This window comes from Euprymna scolopes, chromosome 13 (genome assembly GCF_053919585.1).
Source record: "Euprymna scolopes isolate OS-2025 chromosome 13, ASM5391958v1, whole genome shotgun sequence".
Taxonomy (NCBI): domain Eukaryota; kingdom Metazoa; phylum Mollusca; class Cephalopoda; order Sepiida; family Sepiolidae; genus Euprymna; species Euprymna scolopes.
Genome location: NC_136494.1, coordinates 113,011,962 through 113,031,863, shown reverse-complemented (window position 1 = coordinate 113,031,863; position 19,902 = coordinate 113,011,962). Strand labels below are relative to the sequence as shown.

General features: G+C 30.3%; 1 protein-coding gene across 1 annotated transcript in view; it reads right to left on the bottom strand.

Annotated features, from left to right (window-relative positions):
- Positions 1–1,691: 1,691 nt before the first annotated feature.
- LOC145292148 (tRNA wybutosine-synthesizing protein 5-like) overlaps positions 1,692–19,902 on the bottom strand; it is a 51,095-nt gene continuing 32,884 nt past the window's right edge. The window contains exons 5-10 of the mRNA XM_080138277.1: positions 19,652–19,744; positions 17,157–17,360; positions 12,652–12,721; positions 10,501–10,566; positions 9,964–10,035; positions 1,692–2,679 (exon numbers count right to left, since the gene is read on the bottom strand). Of these exons, the coding sequence (XP_079994403.1) occupies positions 2,590–2,679; positions 9,964–10,035; positions 10,501–10,566; positions 12,652–12,721; positions 17,157–17,360; positions 19,652–19,744 (595 nt within the window). The 3' untranslated portion in view covers positions 1,692–2,589. The remainder of the gene's footprint in view (positions 2,680–9,963; positions 10,036–10,500; positions 10,567–12,651; positions 12,722–17,156; positions 17,361–19,651; positions 19,745–19,902) is intronic.

Sequence of the window (19,902 nt, the reverse complement as noted above, 5' to 3'; positions counted from 1 at the left end):
AGTTCATGATGTTGCGTTTTGACATGATTAAAATCCAAAAATATTATAAGGTATTTACAGCTTCCCTTCCAATTTTCAGATTTTAATCATGTGAAAACGCACTTTATTTCTTTTTGACGGATTGATTGTTGCTATTTCTTCTGATGAGTTAAGAGCAAAATAGATTCACTGATTGATATAATAATTTAGTGATTGATTTTGTGCTACAAAACAGACACTTTCAAGAATTGTAAATATCAACTGAATTAAAGGAATAAATTATAAAATGGTAAACATCATGAACTTTGGAATATAGACTTTTGTCATTCATTCACTATATATGTTGTTATATCTTAACTATAGAGTTTCTGATTTAAAAAGTATTGGTATACATAAAAAATAGAAAAGTTATATTACTTGTATTGATTGAACTATTGTTCTCATCTTAAGCATTATTTGTGCAATGCTTTGATCAGATTGGCTTCAGGCATGTTGGCTGTTGTTTGTTTTTCAAACAATAACCAACAAGCCTAAGGACGGTCAAAGGCCAATCTGATCGAAACGTTGTATTAGATCTTTTGCAAAATAGTTGGGTCTTTCTACCACTCCAGAAGGTATTTCACTCTTGATGCAAACAACAACCAACAGTCGAAGGCCAATCCATTCAAAGCGTTGCACAAATGACACTTAAGATAAGAACAATAGTCCAATCAATACAATATAAACAATCAGCCCTTATCTGAAAAATTTAGAAACTTTAATAGAAAATATTCACAAAAGAGTACTTTTCACAAAAACCTATATATATATATATATATATATAAGTAGGTTGTAGTTTGCTTGAAGCATTGTTGAAGAAAATTATAAGGTAAAATTAAAAGCCAAGAACAATGCGAGATTTTTTTTTTTATATAGAGTAAAATTAAATGCAAACAAAAGAAATAAAGTTCTTTTTTTTTTGTTGTTTGTTTTTTCTCTTTCACACAAATTTTAACTCTAAACAACAGTAATTTTTTTTTTTCCCGTCGAGATTTATATCACCATTGAATACAACGGAAAAAAAAAAATTACTGTTGTTTAGAGTTAAAATTTGTGTGAAAAAGAAAAAACAAACAACAAAAAAAAAAGAACTTTATTTCTTTTGTTTGCATTTAATTTTACTCTATATAAAAAAAAAATCTCGCATTGTTCTTGGCTTTTAATTTTACCTTATAATATATATATATATATATATATATATATATATACACACACACATTATATATATATATATATATATATATATATATATATATATATATAATGTATGTACATATATACAAACAAATACAGTGTATGCTTTTAAAACGTTTGAAATGCCAGATCAAATTTTGTACATTTCATTCAGAAATCCTCTCAACATTCATCATTCAACTGAGAATCCATTCATTTCAATAACTTTCACTCTCAAGTGGCTTTTAGTCTTGATAAGCAGGGACTAATTTGTAAAAATCAAACAATAAAGAAAAACAAATCTTTTAGTTATCTGAGTGAAATTGGAAACAAAAGAGGAGATACATGAAGGGTGTGTGTGTGTGTGTGTGTGTGTGTGTGTGTGAACAGGATCATATAAAAACAAACGAAAAAAATAATTTTCTTTGCTTGGAAGTTGAATAAATAAAAATGAATGAGAAGTTGACATTTTTTGATCTTGAAAAAAAAAAAAAATTTCCTTTTTGATTTTCTTTGTCTAGAAAATTAGATATCAAAAATAAAGAATTATTTGAAGAATGGAAATGACAAAATGTAAATAATTTCTTGAGTGTCGTTGCCTTATTGCCAACATCCATATTTTTTAATTCTTCCTGTCTCTCACAATCTGAGAATGGATTGCCTAGAAATACATTGCTACCAAAAAAGTCTAAAAACACTTTTCAAAGCTAAAAATTATTACAGCCGATTCATTTTTGCACATAAACGATGCATTAATCCTTCATTAACAATGTTTTTAAAATTCTTTGGAATACTATCGATTTTGAAGGATTTACTTGTTCAATTTTTAGAAGGGAGATCAGTTTTCTATGTAAGAAAGTGTTTTGATCCATTTTTAGCCAAATAATTTCTTTTACAAATGCCTGTTCAGAATTTCTTAACGCGAAGGGAGATAATCCTATGTTCAACATCGGAATCGCATACTTTTCTCGAAGAATTGAATGGTAAGTTTTGCAACAACTTTTTCTAATAATCTGAGGATTTTGTTTTTTATCAATACAGTAATCCAACACGAAGGAGATCATTTTACATCAAATACATAAATAGAACACCCATCTAAAAATTTAACAACAGAAAACATATTTGAAAATTTTGTGCTTAATTGATAGCAATCTCAAATATTTTTTTTTGAAAACAGTAAAATAAAAATTCTAGAATATGTACGTTGCATATGTCTGCCAATGTTTCTTTTTGATTTCACAAAAAAAGTGTTTTCTGTGTCTTACCAAAATGGTCAGCAGAGTAACTGTTGAGCAAACATAGTAATAAAAAAACAAAAAAACAAAACAAAAGAGGTTGAACAGATGAAGATGTTGATACTGCAAATGATGATACCCATAATTCTTCTGGCTTTTCTTTCTACAGTTCTTCCCGGAACTTTGTTGATTTTTCAATGGCTTCAATCAATAAATCTAAGTCATTCATGAAGTCTTCACAATGCTGCCAAATCTGTTTGAAGGGAAACAAAAAAGTTCAGCTCATGTTGGAATTTCAATAACAACTTGTGTTTTTTTTGTTGTTTTTTTTTTTAGAATCTTAAAACTTTATACTGTAACTTTATAACAAGCAAGAAGACCCGGAATTGCCCAGAACTGAATGGAAAACCGCTTTTGTCAAAACCTGTTAATGGCAAATTACATTCTTTATTCTGTGCGACCAAAGAGAGAACTTGGCATGGATTAGGTGAAGATGCATGTAAATACAGAAAATGATTTCAATAAATATATCTTTATATTTCTAATATCTAGGCACACACAGCATTTCTAAGAAGTTAATAAAAACTCACATACTGTTTGCAGCCCTGAACCGTGACCTACATAAAGATGATCTTTGCATTAATCCTTTATGACCTGGTTGAACCAATTCGTTCAGTCATAATTAAATGAATAGCATAAATAAAGTGGGAATTGATTCAAACACACCTTGTATGTATTAATTCAGTATCTGGGTAGATGCCAGATATCTCCAGATTGCAACTGTTCATCGCTTACATTCAGTATGTCACCATCGGCCTCAGAGAGTGGAGGATTTAGTTTATTGTCATAAACACATTTTATTTCAAGCATTATGGAAAATAATTTTTTTTTTTTTAAAATTCAATTTTCACCCCAAACAAGGCACAGTACCATTTTGAAGAAGGGGGCTACTATCCGGGACATAAGTTGCAGGGATATTATGAAAAGAGATGAGTAGCAAGATGTCTGTTCACATTACACTTGAACTTCTGCATGTCAGTACAGTTGGGAAAGCAGAACCCCGGAAGGGAGTTCCAAAGTCTAGCAGTTCTAGGGAAGAAACTATTGGGAGTAAAAAGCCTTCTTACACCTAGGGATCTCTACTGTGAAGGGGTGGGATTTGGCTGCTTGTCGGGGGTATTTACGTCGAGGGGGTACAAGTGCTTGTAGTTCATAATCTAGGTTAAGTTTATGGGATGAAAAAATTCTCAGTGGTAGTTTAACTATTGAAATTCATAATTTTTCCAGAATTTTTGAAGATATCATTACCCTGTAAACTAACTGAAATTAACAAATATTTTTTTAATCATCTACATAATAATTCGGGTAATAAAGAGTTAAAATTATGTAACCTGTTAATGACATAGAATAAAATCTGAAGATATGACCGGAAGTCCTTCATTGTATTGACTTGCAGGGGGAAATTACGAAAATCATTCTAAAATTTTGACTATTTTCTTTTCCTAAAGACAATAGAAAATTCTCTATTTGAACAAGTACAATCAAAAGACAATTTCTTACAGGGGAAATACAGTAAAGTAAGAGATATTAATTAAATAAACCTAAGAAATAAATATTAAAATTTGAAATTTAAGAAAGCTAAAATGATAGGTTTTTCTTTTCTTTAAAAGAAATGCTTATTTACCTTTAAAGATAAATGTTTATTTACTCTTCAAATAAATCTTTAAATGAGTTTTTCAATTAGTATTTTTTCTTGTATTAATTTTAAACGTTTTAGGGCAATATTATCAATCTATGTTTTAGTGAAAAAACAAACCTTGTGGACATACATGTGAAAAGCATGTATAAATGAAAGTTCTGCTGGAAAAATAAAGTAGCCATCTTTATAAACAAGTAGGCGCTAGCTATAAAAACCACAAAAAACTATAGATCAAATTCATAAAGATGAAGACTATCTTTTTTTAACAGTTTTCATTTTTTTGTTTTGCATGTACGATGTAACTTGCTAAGACATGTTTTTAATATTTCGGTACTCATGTAGACAAAGTACCGTGCTGAAATTATAACATTATTTAGAAAACTATTATTAATATGGGGAAAGAAAGGTGTTTTTTTTTTTTTTTTTTTTAACTATTCTGTACTTTCACCTAACAATTTAACAAAAGAGATACTATCAAACTTCAATTTAACTTTAAAATACTAGAAAAAAAAATAGCACAATATCTTTGCATAAGCACCATGATTTCTTTTAAAAATATGGTTTTAGTAAATAAAAAGTTTTGGAGCAATGTTGAAACTTATTTCACATAACTTACGTGACTAAAATAGGAATTTTGTTTATTTATTTGGTGTAAATAAGTTTTATTAAAAATAAAACGAAAAAAAAAAACGGAGCTTATATATCAGTTCTTCCATTTTGCTTGAGATCTCATTTCATGTTTTAAACCCATTTATATAGTAGCATCCAAAAGTTAAGGAACGGTTGATCATTTTTTTTTTGAATAACTTTATGAAAAAGGAAAAAAAAATTTTTTTTTTTTAATAACTTTATGAAAAAGGAAAAAAAAAATTTTGGTGAATTTTTACATTGTTTAACAATGGTAATTAAATAAAAAAATTATTTTTGTTTTATTTTTGATTTTGAATATATATATTAGTTTTTTACATATAAATAAGTATAATTAAATTATAAGTGTCCAAAAGTTAAAGAACGGGGAAATTATTAATGAAAAAATAAAGAATCCTTTCAGTACTTAGTGAAAAACCTTTGTTTTCAATCACACTATGGCATCTTTTGCTGCAAGACAGAACCAATTGTTCACATGTTATAGGTGAGATATTATTCTGGGATTTTTTTTATATATATATTTCCATAAATCAAGATTTTTTGTCTTTTTTAATATCACCAATAATTTTCCAAACATTTTCAATCAGATTCAGGTCAGGGCTCCAAGTTGGCCAATCCATAACACAAATATTGGATCTCTTTAGCTCTTCTAAAACTATTTTTGCTTTATAGCACAGTACGTTGTCTTGATATCAGAATCAAAAAGATTAGGAACTACATGTTCTCTAATCAATTCTCTGTACATTCAGGCATTAACTTTTCCATGAATCCTCACAAGGCAGACAGTTCCTTCTGAAGATATCATGCCCCATACCATTATAGTGCCCCTCCAAATTTTACTATACTTTTAATGCATTTAGGGGACAGTCTTTCTCCATTTTTTTTCTTCTGACATGTTGTCTGATCTGGAAAGATTGAATTTAGATTCATCACTAAAATGAACCTTTTCCTATTTTTTTTTTCTTCCCAAAACAAATGTTTTTCAGCGAATAACAATCTAGCTGTTTTATTTTTAATAGAAATTAAAATCTTTGAGCATGAACTTCTGGAAAATAATCCAACTTCGTTTAATCTTCATGAGATTGTTTGTCGTAAAATTTTTTGTCCAGTTTTGGATGTAATATCCTGGGATATCGAAGCTGCAGTTTTAATCAATCAGAATGAGATGATTTTTCTATTCTCCCTCTTAGATGTTATTCGCGGTCAGCCTGATTTTTTTTTTTTTTTTTTCAGTCAATGGTAAACCTTTTTCAATAACCCGAAAAATGCTTTTTAGACCTTTTCAATATTTTAGCAATCTCCCCAATAAACTTTTTTTTCATCATAATGGTCACAAATAAGCTGTTTTTCTTGTATAGATAGCTTTTTTTTGAATATTCGGAGTTGACATTTTGTTAAGTTGCCATTAAATTGTAATTAAAATTAAAAATTAAAACTCGTTTTCACAAGGAAGAACAAACAAAATCAATAAATTGTACGATCGTTTCGAAAACGATGTTTTTATTGAGATAGACAACAAGTCTTGGACAATAATTTTATCATTTAGTTTTTTAAAACAAAGTCTCATCAGCAAAAATATTGGGTTTTTTTTTTTTTTTAAAGACACCAAAAATAAAACTAGTATTATTTAAAAAAAAAGGCAGATGTATCTTTTAATGGTCCGCGTTTTAAAGCTCGTAAGTATCATCGTCAATGCTTTCATTGGAATGTTATATGTAGTTTATGAATGCTTGAAAATGTTGATATACACAAACTTTCAAAGAAAACGCCAATAGTTTCATAAACTATATTTAACATCTCAATGAATGCATTGATGATGATACTTACGAGCTTTAAAAGGCGAACCATGAAGATACATCTGCCTTTTCTTAAAAAAATATGCTAGTTTTATTTTTGGTGTTTTTAAAAAAAAAACATCCAATAGTTTTGCGGATGAGGAGACTTTGTTTCAAAAAACTAAATGATAAAATTATTGACCATGACTTATTGTCTATCTCAATAAAAACATCGTTTCCGAAACGATCGTACAATTTATTGATTTTGTTTGTTCTTCCTTGTGAAACCGATTGTTAATTTTAATTACAAATTATCAATAATCTTAACATATATATATATATGTATATATATATATATGTGCCTAATACTCTAGAGCTTTGCAGTAGTATAAAATATGCACTTATCACAAGTGTTTCATTCCATTGAAGGAATTCCTTAAACTAACAGTTAGCTTGGCAAATTCTTTTAGTAGAAAGAAACGAACATGTAACTCACTTGCTATAAGTATATATTTTCACAGTATTACATATATATACAAATGCTTATATATTTGCAGAATATTATGGTAATGATATTTTTATGCGAAAAAAAAAAAATGTAATGATCTTGCTGGCGAGGACTTCAGACATGACATCATTTTTCAGTGCAAAGGCCTGAATCTATATTTATGTAGGTCACACCTGAATCCCTACATTACCATTTTTTTTTTTTAAGTCGAAAAATAAAAATAGTTTTAATTTTCCTTTTATCAATGTCAAGCATAAATGTACAGCTAATGGTATTATTTGATCAAAATTAAATATACTTATCCAAGTACCTTCGGTAAGATTTTCAGAATATTTAAGGGTGGGGTGGGGGGTGGGGTGGTGCTATCTCCTCGACCCTAGAAGTAATTCAGGAATGAACAAAAAGATAGAAACCTAAAACTTTATGCAAATTAGGTTGAGAAGAAAGGCCTTTCGGAATTTTTAATTTGGATTTCTAATGATGTATTTTAAAATAAGTTTTCGCTATAATACCTTTTCTTTATTCATTTTAAAGAGCGCTTTTCACTACCTAATCATTTTAAAATAATTGTCTTTTCAGAACGTTAAATACAAGATGGAAAAAAAAAAAAGCAAATTTGCACAATTTTTTTATTCCAATTCAAGCTAGGCCAAAAAGTGCTGAAATAGCTTGCGATATCAACAAAGTGTTTGGTCCTAGAACCACTACTGAACACACAGCACAATGATGGTTTAAGAAATTTTGTGGCGGCGATGAGAGCATAGTGGTCGGCCATCAGATTTTGACAACGATCAATTAAGAGCCTTAGTCGAAGCCAATCCACATACGATTGTTTGAGAAATTGCTTCTGACTTATGTATACAACAATTTCCAACCATGTGATGAGATTGGAAAGACAAAAAAACTTGATAAATGGGTCCTTCACAAATTGAACAACCAAAAGAAACGCCATTATGAAGTGTTATCTTCCATTCTTTTATGCAACATGAACAACCCATTTCTTGATTAGGTTTTAACTTGTGATGAAAAGTGGATTCTTTATGACAACTGACGATGCTCAGCTCAGTTGTTAGATGCCAACAAAGCTTCACGACACTTCCCGAAGCCAGAGTTGTACCAAAAGGAGGTCATGTTGACTGTTTAGTGATCTTCGACTGATCTCATCCATTAGTGTTTTTTGAATGCAGGTGGAACTATTAAGTACTGTCAACAAATGGATGAAATGCGTCAGAAACTTTGACAACAACCAGCATTAGTCAACAGAAAAGACCCTATTCTCCTCCATGACAATGCCCGATTGCACGTTGCTAAACTGACTTTGCAGAAGTTGAATGAATTGGGCTACGAAACTGCCTCATTCACCATAACTCACTCTCCAGACCTCTCAACTACTTGTTCAAACATCTTGACAACTTTCTGCATGAGAAATGCTTCAAAAACCTAAGCAACATCAAAAACGCCTTTATCAACTTCATCACTACTAGAGCGCAAGATTTTTACGTTACTGACATAAATACACTTATTTTACGTTGGCAAAAAGTTTGATTCTGATGGTGCTTATTTTGATCAATAAATTTTTTGTTTGAGCCGAGATATGTTCATCTGAATTTAAAGTTAAAAACCGCAAGAACTTTCTTGTCAACCTAATATATATGTCCATGAAAAATTCCATGAAACATATTTTTTAAAATATTTTTTTTACCTGAAATCACATGCATTCATCCTTGCATTCATCCTCAAGTACTCTTAAAATAATGACCCTTTTCCATCCTCTTTCCACATTTTATTTTTTTAATAACATAGAATTACCCCCTAATGACTTAATGTAATATTTTTATTTCAAGATTTAAAAAAATTATTTGTATTTGGCTTCTTTTTAATTGTCGATGTCATAATTTAGAAGTTTTTTATAAATACTCCAAAGATTTGTTTTCTTCTCAATATCACTATTTATATATATATACTAGCAGTTCAGCCCGGCTTTGCTCGGGCCCTTGTTCATAACTTGCCCTACGTGTGAATACACTTTATGTAAGATTTCAAATGTTTAGACCAAAATTAGTCTGAGTAATTTCATAGAGACCGCAGAGATCAATTGATTTTTTTAATTTTGACCCCTTAACATTTATTATTTTGGTCTCAAATCAAAATACAAAGTTTTACCCATGTCCAAGTTACCTACATTTAAAATTTCAAGTGTTTAGATCCAAAATTGGAGGACTTTGGTAGAATCTGCAAAGGTGAACTCCTTCAACTTTGACCTTTAGGCAGCCAAATTTTCGCCCCAAAACTGATTAAAATGCTTGCTACATATCTGAATACCCATTATGTATAACTTTCAAATATTTAGACCCAAAATTGGCTGAGTAGTTTGCTAGACACCGCAAAGGTCAAACCTTTTGAACTTTGACCCCTTGGCAGCTCAATTTTTTTACCCAAACCGATTAAAAACTTGCCCGATCTCTAAATACCCTTTATGTAAAATTTTAAATATTTAGACCAGAAATTGGCTGCATAATTTGGTAGAAACTGCAGAGGTCAACATTTTTAACTTTGACTCCAATTTTGACCCTTTAACATTTTTTTTGGCTCAAATCAAATTATAAAGTTTGATCGATGTCCAAGTAACCTACATTTAAAATTTCAAGTGTTTAGACCCAAAATTGGCAGAATAGTTTGGTAGAGTTTTCAAAGGTCAAATCGTTGAACTTTGCCCCCTTGACAGCCAAATTTCTCGTTGAAAAAGGATTAAAAAGATTTTCCCAAATCTCAATACTCCTTATGTCAAATCTCGAGTCTGTAGACCAAAACTGACAGAGTTATTTGGTAGGAAAGTGTAAGCACACAGACATTTTCACTTTTATAGATATATAGATGACTAAAAAAGAAAGAAAAGAAAAATCAAACCTTTTCTGAGATTCCTTCCGCTTCAGATTTAGTAATTACTCCATCCTTGTCAGTATCAAATAAATTAAAAATCTAAAAGAAAAACAATCATATATTCAAATATATTTCATGTCTTTCACACTCATCAGATAATTTTGATATTTGTTTATATATATATATATATATATGTATGTATGAGATATAAGCAGTGTGTGTGTGTAAAATAAGAAAATTGATGATGAAAATAAAAATTGAATAAATCACAATATTAATCTATCAAATGAATCACAACCAAGAATAATCCTTAATCCATGGACTTGCAAAGATATCTTTTCATCAGAGTATAAAAATCAATAAAAAAATATATTACTGGTTAGCATAAATTAAAAAAAAACAAAAATCAGAAAAAAACTTTGTGAATTCAAAATCATTTTTAACAAAATTAAAGTATCAAAGATGAAACAATCAATGGATTCATACTCCGCAAAATCCAGAACGAAGAATCTACAATCTGAGGTGTGAACGGATTAAAATTAATTTGTTTATGAAAATGCTTACCTTGTGGATCATGTCGACGTAACCATGACCTACTTTCATGGATTTCAACTTTGCAGCTAAAGCATCCTGCAGAAAAACAAAAACAAAAAATAAACGAGATAAAAATTGGTGGAATTAATACTCATTTCATTTTGTTCACATAAAACAAGGCATATTGGTACTTGGGTCTAACGAGTTAGGGATAATGTTTACAAGGGACTATATAGGGACACGAGTGCGATGTCAGTTTACATTTCATTTTAAAGTATAGTCAGGGAAGCAGGGATGGAATTCCAAAGTCTAGCAGTATGAAGGAAAATACTATTAGAGTAGAAGGCTTTTCAGCATCTAGAGTGAAGGGGTGGGATTTTGTTGCTAAATGGATTTGTCAGGGGTATGTACATTGAAAGTGTACAAATGCTCACATTCCATTAAGGTACTTGTAAAACAGACACAGGGATACAACATTGGAGTGATGGGGCAGAGGTTGGAGCTTGGTTGATAGTGTGAGCCTGACAAGATTGGATACTCTTTTTTGGACGCTGTCTATAAGGCAGAGACAAGTGGTAGATGTATTAGCCCAAATATGGCAACAATACTCTCGGTATAGTTGGATGGTGGCTTTGTAGAGCTATAGAGTGTTTCAGGTGAGAGTAATTTTCTAGCACGGTAGAGGAAACCTACCTTCTTTGCAGCATATCGATTAAAGCTTTTTGCTGTAGAATTAAATTTCATCACCTTTCATGTAATTGCATAAAACCATCAAAAAATAAAATTCTTATTTTAAAATTCTTCAATACTTTTTCATAGTTAGTCGAGAATATCAATATCTTTTTTTATAATGCAATTTTAAGTACGACAGACCTATTTGTCAAATATGTCGTTTTAAGTAAAGACAATATTACGTACTTACTTGTGGTGTCGAAAATAGTAATATATTAAAAAATTACGAAAATTTATCAAGTAGAACACCTGATATTGTGTTTTTAGTAAAAATCAAAATCTATTGCCATAGACAACAAATATTACATGCCATGAATAAGTAATTTAAAATATTTGTTCCGAGTTATGTCCCTTACTTTATAATGTCTACGAAAAATGTAATTTTATCCAATTTTCTGTAAAAATTACTTTTATCTATAAATAACATTCTACTCAATGAATTTTCGTAATTTTTAGATATATTACTATTTTCGTCATGACAATTAAGTATATAAGATTGTTTCTGCTTAAAACATTTAAAAAAATAATCAATCTGTTGACTATCTTAACAAGCACCCAATTTTAAATAATACTTTATTTTTTACGAACTATACTGATTTTTGAGTGAGTAATATAATTGCAGAAGACATCTCAGATTGCACTAGGCATACCCTGTCCACAAACTAAAGATTAAATACATGCGATAAAGAACATCCAAAAAAACAATGTAGTTCATGAACTTCATCATTCGTATTAGTTCTTAACTTGAAGTTGTTCATAATTTATGACAGAACTTTATTTAAATTATTTAGATTACTTAAATTATTTCAACAGCAGACCTCATCTTGAGAGTTATTCTCACAACGTTTCGGCTGATATAACCTCCAACCTTTTTTGAGTGTATCTTGTCGAACTCAGGAATCTTTTTTTTTTTTTTACACAGTGGTCACCACTTATCAAGGCCCGGAAGCCACTCAGGGATAAGGGTTATTGCAAGTACATTATGTTAGTGTGGAGATTTGATGAAGTGTTTACTTAAGGGGGCGGTTCATTAGGAATTTGTTAACGTTGGACTTAAAGACATCCAAGTTGTAGTCAGGTGGGAAGCAGGCAGACGGAACAGAATTTCAAACAGAATCCTTTATTTAATCCATAAGAGTAGCATGCTCTTGTTCTGTCAGCCATGACTGGGTAGAAGTCTTAATTCACAATTATAGAAGAGTTGCTCAGAACTGAATTTTACCAAATACTTCATCCATTATGCCACAAATCTTTGCAAATAATCCAAATTATCAATCCGCATCTCAAGAATTTAAAAAGAATGTGACTTCACATGGATACAAAAACAAATAAAGAAAGACTTATTTTTATAAATACGTTTTTCTTCTTTCTCAATGGACGAAAATGATTTCTTATTCATAGAAAAAAAAAGCATTGAATGCAAAAAGTGATTTTCTTAAACTTGCGTACTCCAAGAACAAGTTCTGACATCTCTTCTAAAGTGACATCTTCTTCTTCCAGAATATCAAGGAAATAAGCCCTGAAAGGAAATACAAGAAACAATGCAAAAATATGAAAATGGTAAAATTACATTTCAAAAATGAATAATATTTGGGTAGGAGGGGTTAAAAAATAAATAAAATTCTTTAAAATAGAAAAATGAAAGTGAAAAATTGAAAGAAAAAGAATAAAATGAAAAATGAAAAAGGAAAAAGAATGAAAGGAAAAAATAGAAAAGGAAAAAATAGAAAAGGAAAAAATAGAAAAGGAAAAAATAGAAAAGGAAAAAATAGAAAAGGAAAAAATAGAAAAGGAAAAAAAATAAACGGAAAAAAAATAAACGGAAAAAAAATAAACGGAAAGGAAAAAGAATAAAACAAAAACAAAAGAAAAGAAAAAAACTAAAGAAAAAAATGAATAAAAGAAAAAAAAAGAAAAGATTAGCGAAAGGTTTTAAAATCAAACTCCTCATCAGTCATCTCATCCAGCAATAAGGAAAGTTCTTCTAAGCTATTCTCTTATGCAAACATCTAATAGAAAGATGTGCAAATATAATAGAAGGCACCTGTTTCTATAATCAGAGTGTATTTCTCTGAATATCTTCTCATTTCTCAACAAAACAAAATCCTTAGAATTTTAGTCCCAATCTGTAATTTAATTGAGACTAAAATTGATTGTCACATTTAATGTTACTGAAGCAAATCTCCTTTCAATTAACAATTATAAGAAACCTACTTGATCACCAATTACCATGGCTAATAGCAGTCTACACAAGAGTCCATCATTCACACTCCTTGGCCTAACATTAAAACTGCTGGCAGGAAATTGAACTCCCTTCACTGCGCTAGAAAACTTTACACATCCATGGGTATCAATACATGTCTACAAAGCCACAATTTGCCAATGGAGTATTATTTTTACATATGGGCAACTATTATCTGATTCCTCAGATAGGGTTAAAAAAACAAAAAAAAAAAAAAAAACAAAAAAAAAAAACACAAACCCTCTGACTGTTCCTACACTATCTACCAAGTTCCAGTTCCTGTCGCAACACAACAGGGTTCAATCCTAATGCTTGTTTTACTACTACTTTAACGTACTGAAAAGCAAAAATTTAAATGTTATAACAAACTGCACAACCTACTTAGGATACCCTGCAGGGAGAGAAAAAAAAAAAAGACATTTTTTTTACTTTGTCTTTGGCTCATAATAAACAAAGGCAAATGGACATAAGTCATAACTTTAAGTAGAATTATGTTCCTTAATATACTTTTTTTCTTTTTTTTTTACATGGAGGTCACCACTTATCAAGGCCCGGAAGCGACTCGGTGATAAGCTTAATTGTGTGTACAGTAATCAATGGGATAGTATCGCAGTAATACTTAGCATTGGAGATTTGATAAAGTGTCTTATTTAAGGGGGTGATTAAACAGGAATTTGTTTATGTTAAACTTGAAGACATCCAAGTTGTAGTCAGTTGGGAAACAGGCAAACAGAAGAGAGTTCCACAGGTGTGCAATTCTAAGAAAGAAGCGCTGTTCATGGAATCTACCTTTTTGATTTAGACACAGATAAACAGTGGGGAAAATTATTGACGGTGGTTTTAGTTAGACGGGTTTTATATAGATAGAGAATTGCATCAGTAGTGAGATATCTCCTGGAATGGTAGAAGGATCCCACCATTTTCCCAGCGACCTTGGCAACAGACTTGATGTATGTGTTCCATTTCAGATCAGGAGTAAAGGTCAAACCCAGAAGCTTGTCAAAACATGGAGCCTCCCCAAAACAAGAGCCATCCATTTCAATTGATGCCAGATGGGGATCAGAGCATTGATAATGTAAAGATAGGAGCTTGGTTTTAGATGCATTAAAAGTAACCAGCCACCTCTTCCCCCACTGTATCACATGCTCAAGATCAGAGAAGAGAGAATCAGAGAGAACTTTGTCATTTACGGCCTTTGATGTGTTGCCATAGATGGTCGTGTCATCAGCATAGATGTCAACGAATGATTTAAGTATGTGTTTTGGGAGATCATTGATGTAGATCAGGAAGAGAGTTGGGCCCAGGATGGATCCCTGAGGGACTCCAGCATTAATACAGTGGGCCTCTGATTTCTGCCCATCAACCACTACTCTTATGAGCCTATCATTGGGATGTATTAAAGTAAAAAAAAAAAAAAAAAAATACATTTTTTACTTTGTATTTGGCTCATAATAAACAAAGACAAACTCATCTTTTATGCATTGCATTGTGGGAAGAGGGGATGCTTTACACAAAGGCAAACTTAATAGTCACATAAAGTAATATGTAGACACAGCAGGCTAGAAAGAAAATGGCCACCAAGTTCTTAGAATGCGTCCAACAAGTCTTGTAAACAATGTTTATGACAATGATTTAATGCAGACTGAATAAATAACAATATTCCAACTTGTCATGAAATTGTCTGCCAATTTCGAAATGATTCAATGGATTGCCAAGCATCGGCTAATAACCAATTCTATGAAATCCGTAATTTATGATGGGCATTGAACTATTACTCACAGTCAATTGATGGTTGGAGATGGAAATGTTCAAAAGATGGATTTTGTCATTCAATATAAAAATTATTTTTTAAGCAAAGCAAACTTTCCTTATGAACGATTATCTTCAATAGCAAGAAATTCTACAGCGAACTCTTTCATATGTGATATATTGATGTTGGGATTCTGTGGATGTTCAGTGTAAATGGAGATGCCCTGATATTATTGTAGCTGTTTTGTTAAAACTGCAAAAGTATTTGTCTAAGCTAGCATAGCCCGGTCGTAAAGTACGCTTAAATATAATATTTTAATTCTTGCAGATTTTGTATATATCATTATAGAGTTAATGTTCTATCGATTTTTATATATTAGATAGTTGCGATTTCAAAAATAAAAACTATATCCATACAACTTGAGTGCATCAGCTTGAATCAAAACCAAAACTTCGGAAGAATTCTTGATAAAATAATTTATAAAAAAATAAATGACTTGCGTATCATCAGCTATAATCGAAACTGAAACCAACACTTATGAAGAATTCTTGGTAAAATTATTACAAAAAATGGAAATCCATAACAATGAAATAAATAACATACGCACTATCATATTGATATATATAATTTACATTTTTTTTTGTTGTTTTTGTGAGAAAAGATTTGAAAAATATTTGTTTTTTCTTTATATTTTTTTAAAGAAAATATTTTTATTTTTTTTTTTTGGGGGGGGGGTAATTTTGTTTTTAAAGAAATGCTATTGTTTCAAGGATTTTTTTTTTTTTTTTTTTACATTTTTGTCTCTTTTTGGTCTCCTCCATATATTTTCTGTTAAGGTTAGGCACTAGGTTATTTATTTGGAAAGATTTACATGGAAAAACCGTTCTCTGCATAAGTAGACTATTTTGTTGTATTGTTATCTGGTCAAGCGATTTTCATCGATTGAGCATTTCACCATAATCTGGTGGTTTACATAAGCTGCCAGAATATGCAGAAGCAATGTTCACAGAAAAATGGATCATTTTCTGCACAAGTACCATTTTTTTTTTTTTGGTAATTTAATACATAAACGTCAATCAACAAAGTTGCAACTCTCCAGGGTAGTTAAAACTTTTGGCAGCCTTGTAACTTTCTCTTTTCATATTTTCTTCTTTAATCCTCAAATTCCATGAGTGATGTTTCTGACAAAGGAGGAAGAATTTCTATTATTTTGGTTGGAATCTACTCATCTAACACTAATCATTGACTAGTTTTTGCTTTGAAGCAGTATTATTTTCTAAGCTCCTTACATCAAGTGGCTTTGTGTCTTGTTTAGAGCAATTTGCATATAAAAAGACTTAGCAAGGAAAGAATTTTGTGAAAACAAAGATTAATAATTGGATGCTTTCATAATATTAACGTCTAAATTAACAAAAATATAAAACTTCTCATACGTCTATTTAGTCTTTTCTCAAAATTATAAGAATTGAGTCGTTTATTAATTTATTATTAACTGAATATTTATTGCAAGAAAAAATATACTAAAAAAAAAAACAGCTAAAAAAAATCTTATTAAAATAATTATCAAATTAAATTTACCAAAATGTATTTCCATGTTTTGTAAACAAGTTGACCATTTTATTTCTTGTTAATAATTGAAAAAGCAAGCAAATGATAAATTATTGCATGACCCTTTAGGAATTTGAAAAGAATTTAGAAGTATTTAAGCTGTCAAATAGAAAGCATTTGATTTAAATAGGCTTTAAAATTCTTAGCAAATCATCATGTATTAAAATAGCGAATGTTTTTGGAAATTATTTACATGCAATAATTTTATCAAAAGAGATTACAGACAACATTACAATATAACAAAATTAGAAAGAGAATAGAAATGAAAATAGAAGTTAAAAACACAAAAAAAGGGAGAAATAAGAAAGAAAAGAGTGGGGATGGGGTAGCATGATATGTTGATAAAAGACTCACTTCCAGTCTTCTTCATCATCCTCTTCCTCCTCCTCCTCATCATCATTTGAAACTTCATGATCCACTTCAAAATTGACATCAGACAAGTTCAGAGTTGGATCACATTCATCTTGGCATTTTTGAGGATCCAGTTTCAAGCCCTCGTCGTGATTCCACCAAATATTTACGGCTACATTGCTGCCATACGAACGGACTTGGTGAATCCTGAAAAACAAGACAAGTAGAGAATTTTCGTAACAGTGAAACATGCAAAGCATTTGAATAATCAAAGTAATATTGTGGCACGGCTGATTAGTTGTCACTGTTGCACCCCTGCTCCGACGATCATCATAATGACATTTGATGAGCTTTATGATAGTCTTAATTGTATTTCTTATCCAAAATCACTAAGCGTTTAATTACGCTAGAGATTATGGATGTGTCTGACAACCCATACCAAAGCAGCACTCACCATACACAGGTTGAAACAGCTTCCTCCGAAGGAGGACGTTTCATGGAAGTATCAAATTCACAAGCGGTCCCTAACTGTATGTATATATCCGTTAGGGAAGATGAAGACATTAGGTTCTTAGAGGTTAATTTCTGTAGAATTGCTCATTTTTACAATAGCCATAATATGCATGTTTGAAAGTCAAACACATGTCTGACAGAGGCATGTCTCCTGAAATATTACAATACAAATCCCCAATTTAACCATGCTGATGTAAGTAAGAAAACAATACATGTGAAATATTAAAAAAATGCATATATAAATACATATTGTATTAATAAAGGTGAATTTGTATATCTTATTCCACGATTATGTCTAAATTTGCTTCAGTTTGTGTCTCCCTGTTACACATCTGCATTGTATTGCTTTCTATATATTTAAATTTTCTTTATATACACACCAAGACTACGGACAAATTTATCTTTAGCTGACCTTTGACAACTAAATATTTTCGTTTACTAGCAAAATAGAAAAGTAATTAGCCAAACCTACATGATTTTTAGAATATGACATCTTCGTTCTATGACGAGTATGTACATCATAAAGATTTTTTTTTTTTTTTTTAATAAGTGTAATTCTAAATATACACCGAATTTTATGTTGATACTTGAACGTAATAAACATTTGAATTTCCTCAGATGTTTTTTAAACAGCCTTTGTTAACAAAAAAGTATATTGTTTTGTTAAACCTTTTATTGTTTAAATAATTTGACTTTGCTCGTTTTATTAAAAAAAAAAAAAAAAGTTGAAAAGATATTTTTCACTCAGTAGTGAGCTTTGGAAGAGTGTCAGTAAAAGAAACACAATCACCAAAAGATAAGCGTTTCATTATTTCTAGTCGCCATTTTGAAAAGAAATCACTCGCAATGTAGAGCCCTGCACATGAAACAATACTTCAAGCAAACTATATTAACCTCTTATAACTAATTTTGTTAAAGTAATATCGTCTGAATTACTATTTAGAAAATTATTGAATATAAATAATTTCCAAAACTTTAAATCTTTTAATATATAAAAGAATTGCCAAAAATTTTGAAAGTGGAAATGACTTTCTAAGTGTTATTTCTTTTCAGATTCCTTTTAAAATTTGAAGGGTCACAAAGTAGCCATTCTTTTTGTTTTCTTTAATTATTGACAAAAAATTACAAGAGCAGATTGTTGAGGAAGACACCAAAATGCATTCTGGTCGATTTCATTTTGAAATTTTTTTTTAAATAATATTAAAATTTCATTTTGCATTTGATTTTAATAAATAAATTAAAAATATAATTTAGTGCATAATAATCTGATTTATATAATGGCGAGAAAAACATACAAAGTTGGTTTACAATTTTATTAATATAGAAAGAAAAGCTTGTTATTTTTAATAATTATGTTTAATCTCAGATGAAGGTACGTAATTATTTTCAGCAAGAGTTATGGTCTGCACCGCCTACACATAAAATGTACAAGGGTCGTTCCAAAAGTAACGCATTACTTTTGGAACGACCCTTGTACATTTTAGTCGCTATTATTCTCAATGCACTTTTGCCAGCAATGAATGATGGCTGTGCATGGGCATCCGGAGCACACTTTGTCATCTAAGGGTTATGACAAAAGTAAAGCCTCTTATTTTTTTTTACTCAAAAAGTTGAAGAACTATGAAGGCAGGAGTGGTGCCATTAAAACAAGCACGCTTTTGTGTTCTAGAATTTAATTTTCTACATAGTCAACAACATTCCCAATGTACTTTTGCCAGGAATTTAATAATGCCTCTCTGCTTCTGAAGCATGTCCATGACAGGGGTTGCTTTCTTAGAGTCTCACACCATCAATATTTGCAAAAGAGATTAAACTTTCAGGTTGTGAATGCGCGAGTTCAGTAATCATAACAATGCAATTTGCAAACCCCTCTGATCCATTCGAGTGGAATGAAAAAAAAAAACAAAAAAAAACATTACTTTTTGAATGCCTACTAGAATATCATTTGTGGTTATATTGCAAAATACAAAAAGATAATTTCATACCAAAGATAAGGAATATAAAGACAGTCGCCAGCTGAAATATTCACATGATGATATTCAATGTTGGCCAATTCAGGATATTTGGTGTAATCCATCCTGGAATAGAAAAATTGAAAAAAAAAAGAAAGTCAGAAATAAAAAAAAAAATAATATATGGAAAATAATTGCTGCCTTTGGAACAATATTTTACTGGATTGTTTTCCAGTTAAATACAACATGGTAGCCTTCAAGTCTAATGTAAACAAATTCCTGTT